Source organism: Hemiscyllium ocellatum, chromosome 1 (assembly GCF_020745735.1).
Source record: "Hemiscyllium ocellatum isolate sHemOce1 chromosome 1, sHemOce1.pat.X.cur, whole genome shotgun sequence".
NCBI classification, from domain to species: domain Eukaryota; kingdom Metazoa; phylum Chordata; class Chondrichthyes; order Orectolobiformes; family Hemiscylliidae; genus Hemiscyllium; species Hemiscyllium ocellatum.
In genome coordinates this window covers 38,377,044-38,396,679 of record NC_083401.1, presented here as the reverse complement: position 1 = coordinate 38,396,679, position 19,636 = coordinate 38,377,044, and the positions used below count along the sequence as shown (strand labels likewise).

At 41.6% G+C, this 19,636-nt stretch overlaps 1 protein-coding gene across 1 annotated transcript in view; it reads right to left on the bottom strand.

Annotated features, from left to right (window-relative positions):
- The window catches only part of katnal2 (katanin p60 subunit A-like 2), a 78,737-nt gene that overhangs the window by 27,273 nt on the left and 31,828 nt on the right, over positions 1-19,636 (bottom strand). The window contains exons 6-10 of the mRNA XM_060847143.1: positions 10,367-10,456; positions 10,160-10,258; positions 3,948-4,025; positions 3,309-3,407; positions 3,161-3,224 (exon numbers count right to left, since the gene is read on the bottom strand). Coding sequence (XP_060703126.1) covers positions 3,161-3,224; positions 3,309-3,407; positions 3,948-4,025; positions 10,160-10,258; positions 10,367-10,456 — 430 coding nt within the window. The remainder of the gene's footprint in view (positions 1-3,160; positions 3,225-3,308; positions 3,408-3,947; positions 4,026-10,159; positions 10,259-10,366; positions 10,457-19,636) is intronic.

The window sequence follows — 19,636 nt, the reverse complement described above, 5'->3', positions numbered from 1 at the left end:
CTTGAAAAAGAATTGCAGAAAGTTAACTCATCTGCAGAAAGCAGCGAGAAAGGTAAACGGTGTGCTGACGTTTTTTTTAAAAACAAAGAAACTGGAATACAAGAGTAAAAATGTCTTACTATAGTTATAAATATGGAATTGTGAGGCCACTCTTGAAGGAATGTGTACATACCCAAGGAAGAACATAGAATCATAGAACAGTTATATTAAAAGGCCAGTCAATTAGTTCTTCATTTTCATGCTTTTCTCTGTAGGAGAACACGACAATGATAGTATGGCTTGTAGATTTTCCTAGAAGGCTCACTGGACTTGTTCCTATAATAAGGAGAAAGTGAGGACTGCAGCGGCTGGAAATCAGAATCTGGAGTGTTGTGCTGGAAAAGCACGGCCAGTCAGACAGCATCCGAGGAGCAGGAGAATCAACGTTTCCAGCATAAGCTCGTCATCATTCCAAGCACCTCATGCCTGATGAAGAGCATATGCTCGAAACGTCAATTCTCCTGCTCTTCAGATGCTGCCTGACCGGCTGTACTTTTCCAGCACCACACTCTTGTTCATATAATAGGATGATTTTTCTTTGAGGAGAAATTGAGTGGATTATGTTTAGAGTTTTGAAGAATTAGAGATGATCTAATTAAATATAGAATAATCTTAAGAGGCTTATTGCTGAAAAACATTCCCATAGCTAGGTATCTAGAACATAGGCTTGCAGTCTCAGAATAAAGTCAGCCATTTACGATGAATTAATGTGAGATCTGAACGCATGGACAGCCAAAAGGATCACAAATCAGTATTTCCTTATTCAATTGCTATTAGGTCATTACAAACATGAAGGGAAACGTAGGATAAGCAAGGAACTATTTACACTATGTACATGGAATTACCATGTGAGTTATATTGGGTTGAAAAGTTCTTCGGTCTCATTCCTTTCTACTCTCTTCACCAAACACTCTTTCCCAGTGACAGCCTGTTCAACTGCTCTAGCAGCTCTCCCTTGCTGTTGTCAATTGCTGGTGGAGAGCTCAGAATTGCTCTGTTTCCTTGCTCAGTGACATCCATCACCACTGGCACCCAATACAAGAGGATTGTTCTTTGACAACAATTAAGTGCACTAATGAAATATAGAATATTCTTGAAGGGCTTGTTGTTGCAAAACTATTCTTCCAGGCTGGGAATGTTAAACATAGGGTTGCTGTCTCAGAAGGAGTCAGCTATTGACAAATGAGATGAGGAGAAATTTCTTCAAAAGATTCTGAATTTTGGGAATTTGCTATCCGAGAAAGATGTGGGTGTTTCAGTCACTGAATATATCAGAACAGTCTGGGTTAATAAGGGAATTATAGTTTATGGGTATACTATGGGGAAGAAAATTGGTTATGATCTTACTGAATAATTAAATAGACTTGTAGGACCAAACGATCTACTGCAGCTCCTGATGTGTATTTTTGTTAAGAACAATTTGGGGACAGGCTGGTTGAATAGATTGAGGTCAGAATTTGAATTCAGTTCAGATAGAATGAAAGTTCTGCATCATGAGCAGCAGGGGTTAGGAGTCCCTGGAATTTTTTTAATGTAACAATATTGTCTCCTCTTCAGCATTCATTCCATGTGAGACCAATGCAGCTGCAACATTGCTGATATGCTCCAGTTACAACAGGACAGTCACTTAATTTGACAATCAAGTGATGAATGAGCCTCATATATACCTGTATATAAGCAATGGGTCCCATTTGCACTCTAACCACACAGGAGTGTATGTAGTTTCTTTTAAAGCATGCATAACCAACAGAACATTTTTAATGTTTTTTTTATCCTTCCTTAAGAGATGAAATGATCATTATAGCATGTACTTCTTTAAAGATATATAGGGAGAAAGCCTAAAAGGAATGACTTGACAACAGCCTTTAATAGCTTTACGTTCTATTACTCAATCCTTTCCATGATATTTAGCATCTATAAGAGGCATGTCTAACAGCAGCCCAACAACAGCAACCACAATATGGCCAGAAAAGGTGGTCCGCCAATCTGTTGTTCAAAATGCAGCCAAGCACAACAATAAGATTTTGACAGCGGCTATAGCCCAATCAGAAGCTGGTTCCCTCAAAGCATTTATTTCTGATTGGCTCATTAATGAATAGCAGGATTTCTGTCGATCAGGGATGGTGTGAATATCTGTCGGACTATTGGCAGAGAGTGGGGGAGCATCAGGGAGAGGATTTTGACAATGGAAGGAGAGATTGCAAGATTGAGATTCAGCTGGACCATCTCCATAAGTACTATTTACAAAAGCAGACAGAGGAGGAAATTACAATGAAAGGCAACCCCCATTTTCATTTGAATTCCACTGTTCTGGCCAACTTGTTCTTTCTGAAATGTGCTCATTTGCCACACACACATATACACACAGGACACCTCGACCAACTGATCCCCACCCTGAGTGAGAAAAAAATTGTAATGTTGCCCTGAAAACATAACTGAACAACTCTCCTCCAGAAAGAATGATAAAAGGACTTTGGTCTGTTCAGCAACTTACTTGAACTCTTTCAAAAGCCAAAAGCCACTGTATGCAATCAGTCATACTGGACTTAAGTTCTATTGATAATTGCAGCTTCCAACATTTGACCCTCATTCTCATTCTTCGTACATGAACCTGTTACTTCTGCTACACTAGTTCACTTTGGTGAGCAACCTTTCTTCCCAATATCATATCAGAAATGAAGACCATGAGGATCCTGGCTATGACCTGTTCAGAGCTTCTAAAAGGAATACCAGAGTTAACTCAGTACCCTTGAGAATGAATCTCAGCCAGGATTCCTATCCAGTATCTGCTTCGGAAAAGCGTACAGAAGTGGTCATATGGTGATCTATGATGGTAAAAGCACTGTATAAGTTGTTTTTGCTGCCATTATTTGATAATATTAGTTTTGCCCCTTAAAATACATTGTAGTTTATGATTTCCTGATCCAAAAACAAGATCATTATTTATTTTATTATTAAACAATTTCTGTCTGTGCTAATTCTCAAAAACATGCCATAAAATTCCTTTTGAGTTCTCACAAGAGGCCATCAGGCTTTAACTTTGGTTAATCAGCCAATCAGCCTGACCTGTTCAGTATTTCCAAATGTTCTTGTTTTTAATTTCAAAATAAAAAATCCTTACCTGGTGGTCCATAAAGTAACAGTCCTTTCCATGGGGACAAAATCCCAGTAAACAACTGAGGATACTAGAGGTAAAGACGTACAAGATTAAGCATCATATGTATAATCAGGAAAACACAGAACATTATTTTAAATTAAAAATAACTTGCCTTAATAGGATAGACAACAGCTTCTTTGACAAGTCGTTTGGCTGGCTCCAACCCAATTATATCATCCCATCTCACATTTGGATTATGTAGATAAATATCCTGAAGTAGATAAAATCAATTTAAACTTTTAAAATATCTAGAATTTGGAATTACTTTAAATTTCTCTCAAGATTTTGTTAAAAATCATACAACATCAGGTTATAGTCCAACAGATTTATTTGGAAGCACTAGCTTTAGGAACGCTACTCCTTCTCAAGATTACAGTTGCATAAATATTTAAATAGCAGTTAAAGAACAAAAAAATGCTAGCAATGCCAAACAACAAAAATATGATTGGCATTTTGTGCAGGATCCTTCACCAGATTGACTTGTTGTCCATTTTTACTAGTTCTGCTTCAATTTCATATTGCAAATTTAAAAAAGAAATTCTAAGTTCCATCTTACATTTGTGCATTATGCTCATAGTTCATAATTACTTACGCTGAAGTGCACTACAAATACCTGCTATAATGCAAAACCAAAGCTACAAGTTGAAAGACTGTTTTCTCATAATCTTTTACATTCTTTTGCTGAAGCTACTGAGAGGCTGTTCGACTATAGGTGATTCAGGTTTAGAAATTAAATTTCTCTACAACTTACCTTACTGACAACAACAGCAAGGTCTCTCAGTTCACCATTCATTCCGATGAAAGCACCCAGAGGTTTTATCAAGCGTTCCTACAAAAAAAAATTTCAAGCACGTTAGTACGCCAGTATATGGTAGATGACTTTGAACATGTATACCTATCAACATATCTATTCAGGGAATGCAACATCCATCAGGCTACATGTCTGGATCACGTTGCTAGATTTCTAACATTTCATTGACAAATACTGAAAATCTCTGAACTGGCCTTTAAAATACAGAGAGAGAAAAAAACCTGCAGATGCTGGAATCCAAAGTAAACAAAGACAAGGCTGGAAGAACACAGCAGCCAGGCAACATCAGGAGTTTTCCAATTTCAAATAACCTTTCACCTAGCCCCTGTCTCCCTTTCTAGCCCTGCCTCCTCCTTCCATTTCACCTCCTGTCTCACTATCTCCCCACCCTCAACATTACTCTCCTCCCTGGCTCCTTGACCTGACCATTTTCTTTCCCACTAATCTGCTCCACCCTTTCCACTGACCTTAGACAATAACCAGGTGAAAGTGAGGACTGCAGAATGCTGGAAATCAGAGTCAAGATTAGAGTGGTGCTGGAAAAGCACAACAGGTCAGGCAGCATCTGAGGATCAAGAAAATCAACATTTCAGGTTGGAGCCCTGAGCTGCCTGACCTGCTGTGCTTTTCTAGCACCACTCTAATCTTGACTAAGACAATAACCCTCTACCTGCATCCACCTATTACTATCTCACCTACCTTTCCCCCAACCCCAACCCTCTCCCTCTATTAATTTCTGATCTCTCTTTTCCTCTCGAGTCCTGATGAAGGTTTTCAACCCAAAATGTCGACTTCTCCACCTCCTGATGCTGCCTGGCTTGCTGTGTTCTTCTGACTTCCTGTTTGTCTACTTTAAAATATGGAATCCAGTCAATCCTGTTCCCAAACAAATGAAAGGGTTCAGGTAACTCTCAGTTAAAATATCACCAAGAATAGAATCAATTATCATTTTTTAAAGACGAACACAAAAACATAAAAATTATGCACCAGGTAAAAATGGTACAGAAGTGATTTGGCACTAATGAGCAGTAGTCGGTAAGAAAAATGGCCAAGAAGGAATTAGAAACTAAGGCCAGTAAGGCTAAGAGGAAGAACAGACAGGGAGAGATTACTCTTTTTTTTCATTCATTTGTGGGGGTTGGGTGTCGCTGGCTGAATAGCATTTATTGCCCATCTCAAGTTGCCCTTGGGAAGCTGGTGGTGAGCTGCCTTCTTGAACAGCTGCAATCTATCTGCTGTGGGTTGACCCAAAATGCTGTTAGGGAGGGAATTCCAGGATTTTGATCCAAAGCAGTGAAGGAACAGCAATATATACAAGTCAAAATGTTGAATGGCTTGAAAGGTAACTTGTGGGTGGTGGCATTCCCATGTATCTACTGCCCTTATTCTTCTCGATGGAAGTGGTCATGGAGTTGGCAGGTGAATATTTGCAGTGGATTTTATAGATTAGCAGCAGTGTGTACTGAGTGTCTTGGAGGAGAGAGTGGATGTTTGTGAATGTGGCGCCAATCAAGCGGTTACTTTGTCTTGGATAGTGTCAAGCTTCTTGACTGGTGTTGGAGCTGCATTCATCTTGGCAAGAAGGAAGCATTCAATTACATTCCTGACCTGTGCCTTGTAGATGATAGAAAGGCTCTGGGGAGTCAGGAAGTGAGCTACTTGTCACAGTATTCCTAGCCTCTGACCTGCTCTTGCAACCACTGTGTTTATGTGGGAAGCTCTGAGTCCATGGTAATTCCAGGATGTTGATAGTTTGATATTCAGTGATAGTAAGACTATTGATGGTCAAGGGGCAGTGGTTAGATGGTCTCTTAATGGTGATGGTCATGGCATTTGTGTGGCACGAATATTACACCCACTTGTCAGCCCAAGTCTGAATGTTGTCCAGATCTTGTTGCATTTGAACATCGATTGCTTCAGTATCACAATCTTAAATGGTACTGAACATTGTACCATCAGCAAACATCCCCACTTCTGTCTTTATGATGGAGGGAAGGTCATTGATAAAGCAGTTGAAGATGGTTGGGCCGAGGCCACGACCCTGAGGAATTCCTGCAGAGATGTGTTTGAGCCAAGGTGACTAACCCCCAACAACTATCACCATCTTCCTATGTGCCAGGTATGACACTAACCGGCAAAGAGTTGGCCTCCGATACAAATGATTCCAGTTTTGCTAGGGCTCTTTGATACCACACTCAGTCAAATGCAGCCTTGATGTCAAGGAATGTCACTCTCGCTTCTTGAATTCAGCTCCTTTGTTCACATTTGTTCAAAGGCTTTAATGAGGTCAGGAGCAGAATGGTCCCGGCAGAACCTAGACTGGTCTTCACTGAGCAGGTTATTGCTGAGCAGTTACTGCTTGTTAGCACTGTTGAGGACATCTTCCATTGTATATTGATGATCAAGAGTAGACTGATGGGGCAGTAATTAGCCAGATTGGATTTGTCCTGCTTTTTATGTTCAGGACATGGGCAATGTTTTAAAATATCAAACAGAACACAGTTGTATCTGTACTGGAAGAGCTTGGCTAGAGGGGTGGCAAGTTCTGGAGCACAAGTCTTCAGTGTTCTTGGCAGAATATTGTCAGACCTCATAGCTTTTCAGTGTCTCCAACCATATCATGTGGAGTGAATCAAAGTGGCTGAAGACCGCTATCTGTAATGCTGGAGTCACTGCAGAAAGCCAAGATGGATCATCCACTCAATACATCTGACAATATTGCTGGAAATGTTTCAACCATATATTTTGCACTGATGTGCAGGGATCTTCCATCATTGAGGATGGGATATTTGTGGAACCTCCTCCTCCAGTGAGATATTTCATTGTCCACCACCTTCAGGATCGGATGTGGTATGACTGCTGAGCTTAGGTCTGATCCGTTGGTTGTGGGAATCACTTAGCTCTATCTGTCACTTGCTGCATATAATGTTTGGCATGCAAGTAGTCCTGTTTGGGAGCTTCATCAGGTTGACACCTCATTTTTCGGTATACCCGGTACTTTTCCTAGCATGATCACCTGCACTCTCCAAAGAATAAGGGGTGATGGTAATGATTGAGTGGAGATATACCAGGCCACAAGGTTACAGATTGTGCTGGAGTACAATTCTGCTACTAGGAGAAAGTGAAGACTGCAGATGGTGGAGATCAGAGTAGAGAGTGTGGTGCTGGAAAAGCACAGCAGGTCAGGCAGCTTCCAAGGAACAGGATAGTCAATGTTTCAGGCATAAGCCCTTCATCAGGAATGAGGCTTGTGAGCTGAGGGCTGAGAGATAAATTGGAGAAGGGTGGGGCTGGGTGGGGGGGGGGGTGGGGGACAGTAACTGAGAGTGCAGTAGGTAGATGAAGTGGAGGGTAACCACCTCACTGGGATAATCACCTCAGTAGAGGTATCGCACTCTCAGCTAGCTCCCCCCAAGCCCCACCCCCACCCCATTTATCTCTCAGACCTCGGCTCACAAGCCTCATTCCTGATGATGGGCTTATGCCTAAAACTTCAATTCTCCTGCTCTTTGGATGCTGTCTGATCTGCTGTATTTTTCCAGCTCCACACTCTGGACTACAATTCTGTTGTTGTTGATGGCCCACAAGTGCCTCATGGCTGTCCAATCTTAAGTTTCTAAGTTTGTTCTAACTCTGTCTCAATTAGTGTAGTGATAGTGCCAGACACACAATGGCCAGTATTCTCAATGTGAAAGCAAGCCTTTGTGTCCACAAGGACTGCACAATGGTCGCTTTTACTGATACTGTCATGGACAGAGGCATCCACATTGGGCAGGTTGGTAAGGATGAGGTCAAGTACGTTTTTCCCTCTTGTTGATTCCCTCACCACCTGCTGCAGACCCAGTCTAGCAGCTATGTCCTTTTGGACATGACCAGCTCAATCAATAGTACTGCTGCTAAGCTACTTTTGGTGTACAGTGTTTGCTAAATGTTGTTCGACATGGAAGAGTACCAATTCATCAGTGGAGGGAAGGCAGTACATGGTAATCAGCAAGAAATTTCCTTGCTCATGTTTAACTTGAAGCTATGAGACTTCATTGGGTCCGCAATCAGTGGCAAGCACTCCCAGGGCAACTCCCTCCCAACTGTATACCACTGTGCTGCTATTTCTGCTGGAGGGTGTTTGTTAGGTGCATCCAGCAGGGTTTTGTGAAGGAATATGGGGCAGCACGGTGGCTCAGTGGTTAGCACTGCTGCCTCACAGCATCAAGGACCCGGGTTTGATTCCCGCCTTGGGTTGAGTGTCTGTGTGGAGTTTGCACATTCTCCCTGTCTGCATGGGCGCTCTGGTCTCCTCCCACAATCCAAAGAAGTGCAGGTCAGGTGAACTAGCATGCTAAATTGCCCATAGTGTTAGGTTCATTAGTCAAGGGTAAATAGATTTTTTACCTCTAAATATAAGGTAGGAGAATGGTGCTTGGTGGGTTACTCTTCGGAGAGTCGGTGTGGACTTGTTGGGCCAAAGGGTCTGTTTCCATACTGTAGGGAATCTAATCTAATCTAACTAGGGAATGGGCCATACTAGACCTAGTGTTGAGGAATCAGCCCAACCAGTGATTGAAGTTTCAAATAGGGGAGCATTTTGAGAACAGAGGTCATAATTTTATAAGTCTTAAGTTACTGATAGATAAAAGATTAGTCCTCAGGTAAACGTACTAAATTTGGGGAAGGCCACCTATGACAATATTAGGCAGGGAATGAGGAATGTAGATTGGGGATGGCAAGGACCTGAGTGCAAGCTCAGAGTGATGGGACAACCCTTTGGAATGAAGATGAGGAGGAATCCCTTCAGCCAAAGGATGATTAGTATGTGGAACTCATTGTCACAGAAGGCTGTAGAGGCCAAGTTATTGAGTGTAATTAAGGTAGAGGTAGATAGGTTCTTGATTGGCAGCATGGGTTTGTGCAGGCAAGGTCATGTCTCACCAATTTGATTGAGTTTTCGAGAGGTGACAAAGATTGATGAGGAAAGGGCAATGGATAAGATACTTCATAGCAGACTGATACAAAAACAGAGTCACATGAGATCTGGGGTGAGCTGTTTAGATAGATCCGGAACAGGTCTGGTCATAGAATACAGAGAATAGTGGTGGATGGATGCTTTTCAGAATGGAGATCAGGAACTAGTGGTATTCCGCAGAGATCAGCGTTGGGACTTCTGTTTGTTTTATATGATCTGAAGGAAAATGTAGATTGTCTGATTAGTAAGTTTGCAGATGACACCAAAATTAGAATTGGTGAGGAAGATTGTCAAAGAATACAGCAGCATATAGATAGATTGCAGATATGGGCAGAGAAATAAGATAAAAGTTAATCTGGACAAATGTGAGGTGATGTATTTCAGAAAATCAAATTCAGGTGCAAATTATGTAGTGAATGGCAGAGCCTTTAGGAGCACTGACATACTGAGGGATCTGGACGTACAGTCTCACAGACCCCTGAAAGTGGCAACACAGGTGGATAAGGTGGTCAAGATGGCAGATAGCTCGCTTGCCTTCATCAGCTGGGGCACTGAATATAAAAGTTGGCAAGTTATCTTACAGCTGTACAAAACTGGAATTTTGCATGCAGCGTGGTTGTCAAACTACCAGAAGGACATGGATGCTTTGGTGAGGGTGCGGAGAAGGTTTACCAGAATGTTGCCTGGTATGGAGGATTTTAGTTATGAGGAGAGGTAGGATAAACTCAGATTATTTTCACTGGAAAGATGGAGGCTGAGGAGCCACCTAGTAGCTCTCTACAAAATGATGAGAGGCATAGACAGGGCAGATAGTCAAAGGCTTTTTCTCCTGGTAGAAAGGCCCTATAAGACTGCACAGGTTCAAGGTGAGAAGGGGAAAATTTAAGGGTGAAGTTTTCTCATGGAGGGTGCCTGGAACGCACTGCCAATGGAAGTGATGGAAGTAGGCATGTTTACAACATTTAAGGTGCATCTTAATAGACAAATGAATGAGAGGCAAACAGAGGGATAAAAACCACACATGGGCAATAAGTAGTGGGTCTAAATAAGGACTAGAAATCAACACAGGCTTGGTGGGGCGTAGGACCGGTTCCTGTGCTGTACTGGTGTATTTTTGGATTTCAAGTGGCATCATTTTCAAGAAAATCAAATCTGGTCTCAAAACCTTTCATATCTTCATAACCAAACTCACTGAAGGATCTTGGTTGTAATGTAGGCTATTGACTGCTATTTCAGTTGATGAATCTTTGACAGCATTTTGAATCATACCTCGCAAGTCAATGATCTGGCCCTGTATATAAAATAAAAATGAAATAAAATTGAGAAAACTTGCTCAAGTTTCAACATCAACGTTTCTCTTAACAGTCACAGGACCAAGAATAAGCATTTTAGCACCTACCCGTCTGGGATGAAGTCCATCTCCAACTTTAATAGTAGACACATTCAAACCAAACTCTGATGTCTCAGGAGGTGTAGATTGCCCATTCTCCTGAATTAATCACCAAAAAAAAAGTGATCATAGTGTCAGAGATCAGAAGAGGTCTTTTAGCTTATTGGGTGTACGCCAACAAAAACTACTCTAAATCTACAGTTGTCCCATTTCTTGGCATTTGGACCACAACCTTGAATGTTGTGATATTTCAGGTAACTCATCCAAGTACCTGTTAAAGGTTGATGTTTCCTACCTCAACTACCTCCCAAGCGTGCATTCCAGATTCCCACCACCCTCTGGATGAAAACTTATTTTCACGAAGTCCCTCTAAACCCTCTAAAAAAAAGCCACAGATGCTAGAGGTAGGGGAAAGCATGGGAAAAGTTGCTCAGGCCCCAAAATTATGGAACTAAATATTGAATTGAGAAGACTGCATGGTTCCCAAGCAGAAAGTGAGACACTGTTCTTCTAGTTTGCACTGAAGCTCTGCAGCAAGCCTGAGACAGAGATTAGAATAGATCCCCTACAGTGTGAAAACAGGCCATTTGGCCCAACAAGTCTACTCCGACCCTCTAAACAGTAACCCACCCAGACCCATTTCCGTCTGACTAATGCACCTAACACTATGGGCAATTTAGCATGACCAATTCACCTGACCTGCACATCTTTGGACTGTGGGAGGAAACTGGAGCACCTGAAGGAAACCCACGAAGACACGGGGAGAACGTCCAAACTCCACACAGACAGACAGTCACCTGAGGCTGGTATTGAACCTGAGTCCCTGGCGCTGTGAGGCAGCAGTGCTAACCACTGCGCTATCATGCCACCCCCAATGGTGCATTAGTCAGATGTTGGCCAAAGAACACACTGGTGTGTTGAGGCTGCAAGTAACTGGAAACTCTGTCTTTTTTGTAGACAAAACATTGGAGTTTTGTGAAACGGTCAGCCAGTCTGCACATCATTTCCCAATGTAGAAGAGACCACATTGTGAGCAGAAAATACAATAGACTAGATTGAGTGAAGTGCAGTTAAAGTGCTACTTCAAAAACAAAAACAGAAGTTGCCGGAAAAGCTCAGCAGGTCTGGCAACATCTGTAAAGAGTTAATGTTTCGGTCAGAGATCCTTCCTCAGAACTGATGTTAGCTAGGAAAATTTTGGTTTAGATGCACAAAATAGGATTGTTATTTTTACACACTTCAGTGAACTGATTGAATATCTGCACCTCTACTCCCCACTGACTGTCTGGGGGTTTATAATACACACCCTGCAGTATTACTACTCTCTTTTTATTCCTAAGCTCTACCCACATTTACAGACCCTCATTATGGTGGCTCAGTGGTTAGCACTGCTGCCTCACAGCGCCAGGGATCCGGGTTCAATCCCAGCCTTGGCCAACTGTCTGTATGGAGTTTGCACATTCTTCCCATGTCTGCATGGGTTTCCTCCAGGTGCTCTGGTTTCCTCCCGCAATCCAAAGATGTGCAGTTTAGATGAATTGACCACGCTAAATTGCCCATAATGTTCAGGGATGTGTAGGTTAGGTGCATTAGTCTGGGGTAAATGTAGGGGAATAGGTCTGGGTGGGTTATTCTTCGGAGGGTCAGTGTGGACTTGTTGGTCCGAAGGGTCAGTTTCCACACTGTAGGGATTCTAAGGACCCTTCCAAAATATTGTTCCTCCTTACTGCAGAAACTGACTCTTTAATTAATAAAGTAAAATTGCATCTCCTATCCTACCCGAGGATCCTACATCCTGGAATGTTGAGTTACCAATCCTATTCCTCCTTCAAACATGTTTCTGTGATGGCAACAACACCGCAATGCCACATCTCAATGCATGCCCTTAACATATCTGTCTTATCTATAATATTCTTAGCATTAATATACAGGCCATCCAGCCTGGCCCAACTCCCTTGAAATTCAACATTACTGAACTCCTTCAGCCTTAGTTGCTTTATAAAGATATGCTTTGTCCTTATTGACCTAATGCCCTGCCTCAAACAAGTTTAAATTCCTCCCAACCACACAGGCAAACCCATCCACAAGGATATTAGTCCCATTCTGGTTAAGGTACAGACCATCCCTCTGTACAGGGCCTACATTCCCCAGAAATGGTGCGAATGATCCAGACATCTAAAACCATCCCTCATGCTCTAACTCCTGAAGCACACATTCATTGCCTCTTTTCTGCTATTTCTGTACTTGCTAACATAAGGCACGAGGGATAATCCGGAGGTTACAATCTTTTGAGGTCCTGATTATAATCTACTGCTTAGCTCAATTAATTCATGATGCAAGACCTCATCCCTCATTCTGTCTTTATCAATGTGTACTTCAACCCCTGACTTAGACTGCAGCAAATGTCATGCTGTTGAATATCATGTGACCTAACCCTCAGGAATAGGATCAGCCAAACTTGACAACCTTAGCTTGGGATATAGGTGTTCAAAATTTTATTAATGAAAAAAGTGCTACAATTCAACAGTCACATCATGGCTCAAATTACAATAACACTTGGTGATTTGGCTACAGGAGAAAGAAAACTCAGAATCGTAGTATCATTGTAGCCACAGAATGGAAACAGGCCATTCGGCCCATAAAGTCCATACATCCCTGAATACTATGGGCAATTTAGCATGGCCAATCCACCTAACTCGCACATCTTTGGACTGCGGGATAAAACAGGAGCATCCGATGGAAATCCATGCAGATACAGGGATAATGTGCGAACAACATACAGGCAGTCACCAGAGGTTAATATCGAACCCAGGTCCCTAGCACTATGAGGCAGCAGTACTAGCCACTAACCACCTTGCCACCTTAAACTGAGTAAACCATATTGCATTGGAGAAAGAGTTACAATTTTTTTTTTAAATCTCAGGTGGTTTACTACAAAGTAGCATTACAATCCAGTTAATATATTGCAACATTGAACCAAATGCAATTCCTATCCTGACACCCAGTGGCTTTACCACATAACTACATCCACGCAGACAGGTTGAAGCTAGTTTTAAACTTTTGAATAAAATGATTGCAAGATGAATATTATCTGAACAATACCTGGAGAAAAAGATCCAAACAAATTTCATTATAAGCCTTATTGAATCATGTAAAGGCACTTTGGCCATCAAGTCTGTATTATGGGGTGTAGGTTTGCTCACTGAGCTATAGGTTTGATATCCAGACGTTTCATTACCTGGCTAGGTAACATCATCAGTGGCGACCTCCAAGCGAAGCAAAGCTGTTGTTTCCTGCTTTCTATTTATATGTTTGTCCTGGATGGGGTTCCTGGGGTTTGTGGTGATGGCATTTCGTGTTCGTTTTCTGAGGGGTTTTTAAATGGTATCTAAATCTATGTGTTTGTTTATGGCATTGTGGTTGGAGTGCCAGGCCTCTAGGAATTCTCTGGCATGTCTTTGCTTAGCCTGTCCCAGGATAGATGTGTTGTCCCAGTCGAAATGGTGGTTTTTCTCATCCATGTGTAGGGCTACGAGGGAGAGAGGGTCGTGTCTTTTTGTGGCTAGCTGGTGTTCGTGTATTCTGGTGGCTAACTTTCTTCCTGTTTGTCCTACGTAGCGTTTGTGGCAGTCCTTGCATGGAATTTTGTAGATGATGTTGGTTTTGTCCATGGGTTGTACTGGGTCTTTTAAGTTTGTTAGTTTTTGTTTGAGAGTGTTGGTGAGTTTGTGTGCTACTAGGATTCCGAGGGGTCTTAGTAGTCTGGCTGTCATTTCTGAGACTTCTTTGATGTATCGTAAGGTGGTTAGGGTTTCTGGCTATATTTGGTCTGCTTGTCATGGTTTCCTGAGAAATCTGCGGACTGTATTTTTTGAGTATCCATTCTTCTTGAATAGAGGTGGTTCTCCTCTGTTTTCCGAAGTTCGTCTGTGCTGCAGTGTGTGGTGGCTCGTTGGAATAGTGTTCTGATACAGCTTCATTTGTGTGTGTTGGGATGGTTGCTGGTGTAGTTAAGTATTTGGTCAGTGTTTGTTGATTTTCTGTTTATGCAGGTTTGTAGTTCTCCGTCGTCATTTCTTTCGACTGTGACGTCCAGGAATGCGAGTTTGTTGTTGGTTTCTTCCTCCTTGGTGAACTTTATGCCTGTGAGCGTGTTGTTGATAATGTTAAATGTCTCTTCTATCTTGTTTCGTTTTGTGATGACAAAGGTGTCATCTACGTAGCGGACCCAGATTTTTGGTTTGATGGTTGGTAAGGCTGTTTGTTCTAGTCTTTGCATTACTGCTTCTGCTATGAATCCTGATAGCGGAAATCCCATGGGTGTGCCGTTAGTTTGTTTGTACCCGAAAATACAACGGGGAAATTGCACGCCAAAAGCCATTATTCAAACAAGCAACAAATCAAGAATGAACAGACGCGGGAGAATGAGCCATAAACACTAAACAACGACAAACACAGATAAAGAAAAATCGGGACCTGAAGAAAAGAACTTGACAAACTCACAAACAAAGACAAAACCGATAACATGGGCATGGATAAAGAACTTATCAGACCGAACCCTATCAGACACAGAAAAAGCTGTACTAGTAAAAGGACTAAATTTCAATTACCAAGACGCTGACAATAAGGATTTCCTAGCGGCATTAGAAACCACATAGAAGGACAACAAACTCATGGAAGAAACACAACTGACGATCAGACAGACAGTTGCACCTACTCTGAGCCTAAAGACGGAAGGAAACAAACTGAACACACAAGAAAAGAAAGTCCAAGAAAACCTCAAAAAAGACAAAAACATTGTCATATTACCTGCAGACAAGGGTCAGCTCACAGTCATCCCGAACAGAAGGTACTACATAGAGAAAGCCAATGCACTACTCGCAGACACCAATGCTTACCAACAGGTGGTGCTAGACCCGACCCCACAACTAGGAAACAAAATTACGTATCTCTGAAGAAAATTACACAATTCCGAACAACTAAACTAGACGGAATTCCAGAAAATGCAACCAGATGGGACCAACGCCCCACGATTCTACGGACTATCAAAAATCCATAAACCAGGAGCCCCGCTCAGACCCATAGTCTCACTATCTGGAACACCAACTTACAGACTGGCCAAAGAACTACACGCAAGACTGAATACCTAGTAGAAGAGTCACAGCACTCCATCCACTCCATCCAGGAATTCCTAAAAATCATCAAAAACACCAAAATAGAGGAAGATAAAACAATGATCTCGTTCGACATAACAGCACTGTTCACCTCCATCAACATCGACCTGGCAAAGGAAACACTTACCACACCTTTAAATGAGACCATCACACACACCCCAACCACCATCAATCACATTACCAACAAAAACATCATGAAGCTAGTGGACCTGTGCCTCACCACCCACTTCACCTTCAACAACATAATCTACAAACTAACGGCACACCCATGGGATTTCCGCTATCAGGATTCATAGCAGAAGCAGTAACGCAAAGACTAGAACAAACAGCCCTACCAACCATCAAACCAAAAATCTGGGTCCGCTACGCAGATGACACCTTTGTCATCACAAAACAAAACAAGATAGAAGAGACATTTAACATTATCAACAACACCCTCACAGGCATAAAGTTCACCAAGGAGGAAGAAACCAACAACAAACTCGCATTCCTGGACGTCACAGTTGAAAGAAAGGACGACGGAGAACTACAAACCTGCATATACAGAAAATCAACAAACACTGACCAAATACTTAACTACACCAGCAACTATCCCAACACACACAAATGAAGCTGTATCAGAACACTATTCCAACGAGCCACCACACACTGCAGCACAGACGAACTTCGGAAAACAGAGGAGAACCACCTCTATTCAAGAAGAATGGATACTCAAAAAATACAGTCCGCAGATTTCTCAGGAAACCATGACAAGCAGACCAAATATAGCCAGAAACCCTAACCACCTTACGATACATCAAAGAAGTCTCAGAAATGACAGCCAGACTACTAAGACCCCTCGGAATCCTAGTAGCACACAAACTCACCAACACTCTCAAACAAAAACTAACAAACTTAAAAGACCCAGTACAACCCATGGACAAAACCAACATCATCTACAAAATTCCATGCAAGGACTGCCACAAACGCTACGTAGGACAAACAGGAAGAAAGTTAGCCACCAGAATACACGAACACCAGCTAGCCAAAAAAAGACTCGACCCTCTCTCGCTCGTAGCCCTACACATGGTTGAAAAAAACCCACCATTTCGACTGGGACAACACATCTATCCTGGGACAGGCTAAGCAAAGACATGCCAGAGAATTCCTAGAGGCCTGGCACTCCAACCACAATGCCATAAACAAACACATAGATCTAGATACCATCTATCAACCCCTCAGAAAACGAACAGGAAATGACATCACCACAAACCCAGGAACCCATCCAGGACAAACATATAAATAGAAAGCAGGAGACAATAGCTTCACTTCACTTGGAGGTCGCCACTGATGATGTTACCTAGCCAGGTAATGAAACGTCTGGATATCAAAAATACAGCTCAACGAGCAAACCTACACCCTAAACCTCAACCTGAGCTACAAACCTTCACAAACGTTGCAGTCTGTATTATCAAAAATTTTCTACCACCTACACCAGTTCCTCTTTCTCGAAATAGGCTGTATCAACATTCTGTATCAGGAGAACTGAGTTTGCATATCAAATGATTTACTGCAATCAAAACGGAAATTTTATTCAACTATCCTTCTAGATTTGATGTTCCCCACAAAAACAAACACAGATCTTTCTAGGTGTATTTTATCAAAACTTTTCACAAGTTTATCTACTAGGTCAAAGGTAAAGCAAATCAGACCATTCGTCCTTTCCTGATTGTTACTAAATCATAGTTCACACGGCATTCCCGAAAATCATTTTTGCACTCTATCCAATGCTTCTCTATCCTTTGTTGTAATACAGCAACCATAACTGTACATAATACGTAATGTGCAGTTTAATCAACATTTAATACAAGCTTTGCATAAATTCTCTACTTTACACCTTTCTCCCTCCGGAATTAAACATTAGTTTAATGGTCTGCTCCACATTATTTCTTTAATACTGCATGGCATTATTTGAACTTTTAAAGGTTTAGCTAATGCACTCCCAGATCTCGATTCTCTGATCTTATTACTATACATTAATGTTATATCCAACCTCTTGATTCTTACCAAATTTTAATGTTTTTTTCTATTAATTTGCCAACTAATTGCCCAGACTGAAAGTCTATGTCTTGTAATTTGTTGTGGTTCTCTTCAGTGTTAACAATCCCTCCCAATATGGTGTTGTTCACAAATTTAGAAATGGAGCTTTTGATTCCAAAGACCAAATCTTAAAATATAGGTTGTGAGCTGTGATCTAAGTACATTCCCCACCTTTGTCATTCTGAATAGGTAATCTTTATCCCCACTCCCCGGTTTACGTTGTAGACTGTTAGCTAGCCGTACATGCTTTTATCTTATTCATCAGTCTGTTATGTGTGAGATTTTAAACATATATTTGACAAGGTAATTAATATATTTATTGCTTTAGAATCATAAATCCCTGTAGTGCAGAAGCAGGTCTTTCGGTCTATCAGTCCACACCCCGCTTTGAACAGCATCCCACCCAAATCCACCCCGTACCCTATCTTTGTAACACTGCATTTCCCATGGCTATTCCACCTAACCTGTACATCTTTGGACTGTGAGAGGGACCTGGAGCACCCAGAGCAAATCCATGCATATACTGGGAGAAGGTGCCAATTCCACACAGTCACCCAAGGCTAGAATTGAACCTGGGTCCCTAACACTGAAACAGCAATGCTAACCACTGAGCCATCATATGTCTACTCTTAAGTCTTCATACAATTTAATTAAGCTGATGAAACAAGAATGGCCCCTTTTAATGCCAAAATCTCAATAGTTCTAAGAATTTCCCCATTTAATTCTAACATTAAGCTGGCTTCTCTACAGATTTCCCTTCTTAAGCATAAGTACAATATGATCTGTCAGTCCTGCAGGACTGTACCATTTTACTAAAGTATTACTAAATATATGTAATAGTTTTTTCCGCTAGCTCGTCACCAGATCATTTTAAAATGTCTGGAAGCGATCTTTCCAGAGTAAAAGCTTGATCATCTGTTTGCTTGTTATTTCTTGGCTTTTAATTTTAAATGCATTATATGACTTTGAATTTCATCCTCTGATAGTGTCCAAACAAAGCACTCCCTGGTCTGTATGTATGAAAGCAAAATAAATATTTAATATTTGTCGTCCACTATTTATTTTATTCTCATCTTTGCAGCTTTAGTTCCATTTTGACTTGCATTCACTTTATTTATGTGCTGTAGAATATGTTGCTGTGTTTAAAGTTTCTTATTAATTTAATTTCATAATTCCTCTATGTCCTATGAATGATGTTTTGAGTTCCCACATCATTAGAGATGAATGCTCTTTAAATTTTGGTACACTGGCAACCAACATTACTTGGGTAGATTCACTGTCAACAACTGAATCCTTATTAGTGTCAGTACCTCAGTTGGAAAGTAGGGAAGGACGTACACTTGAGGTCTTCAGCAAAAGCTTGTTCATTGAGAGTGTGCCTCACTCTTGGTTTTATTAGTATTACCAGCAAATCACATGACAGCGTCATCGAGCTGTACAGCATGGAAAAAGACCCTTCGGTCTAACTTGTCCATGCCTACTATATAACCTAAATAAATCTGCCAGCATTTGACCCAAAACCCTCTAAATACTTACTCTTCGTACACCCATCCAGATGCCTTTTAAATGTCATATTTGTACCAGCCTCTACCACTTCCACTGGCAGCTTGTTCCATACATGCAACTCCCTCTATGTGAAAACGCTGCCCCTTAGATCCACTTTAAATCTTACCCCCTCAACTTAAACCTCTAGTTTTGGACTCCCCTACGCAGGAGAAAAGACCTTGACTATTCACTCTATTCATGCCCCTCACGAGTTTATAAACAAGGTCACCCCTCCACCTCAGATGCTCAAGGGAAAATAGCCCCAGCCTATTCAGCTTCTCCCTACAGCTCAAATCCCTAATCTTGGCAACATTCTTGGAAATCATTGAACTCTTCCAAGTTTCACAACATCTTTCCTATAGCAGGGAGACCAGAACAGAACTCAGTTGTCCAAAAGCAGCCAAATCAATGTCCTATACAGCTGCAACATGGCCTCCCATCTCCTGTACTCAATGCACTGCCCAATAATGGCGAGCATACC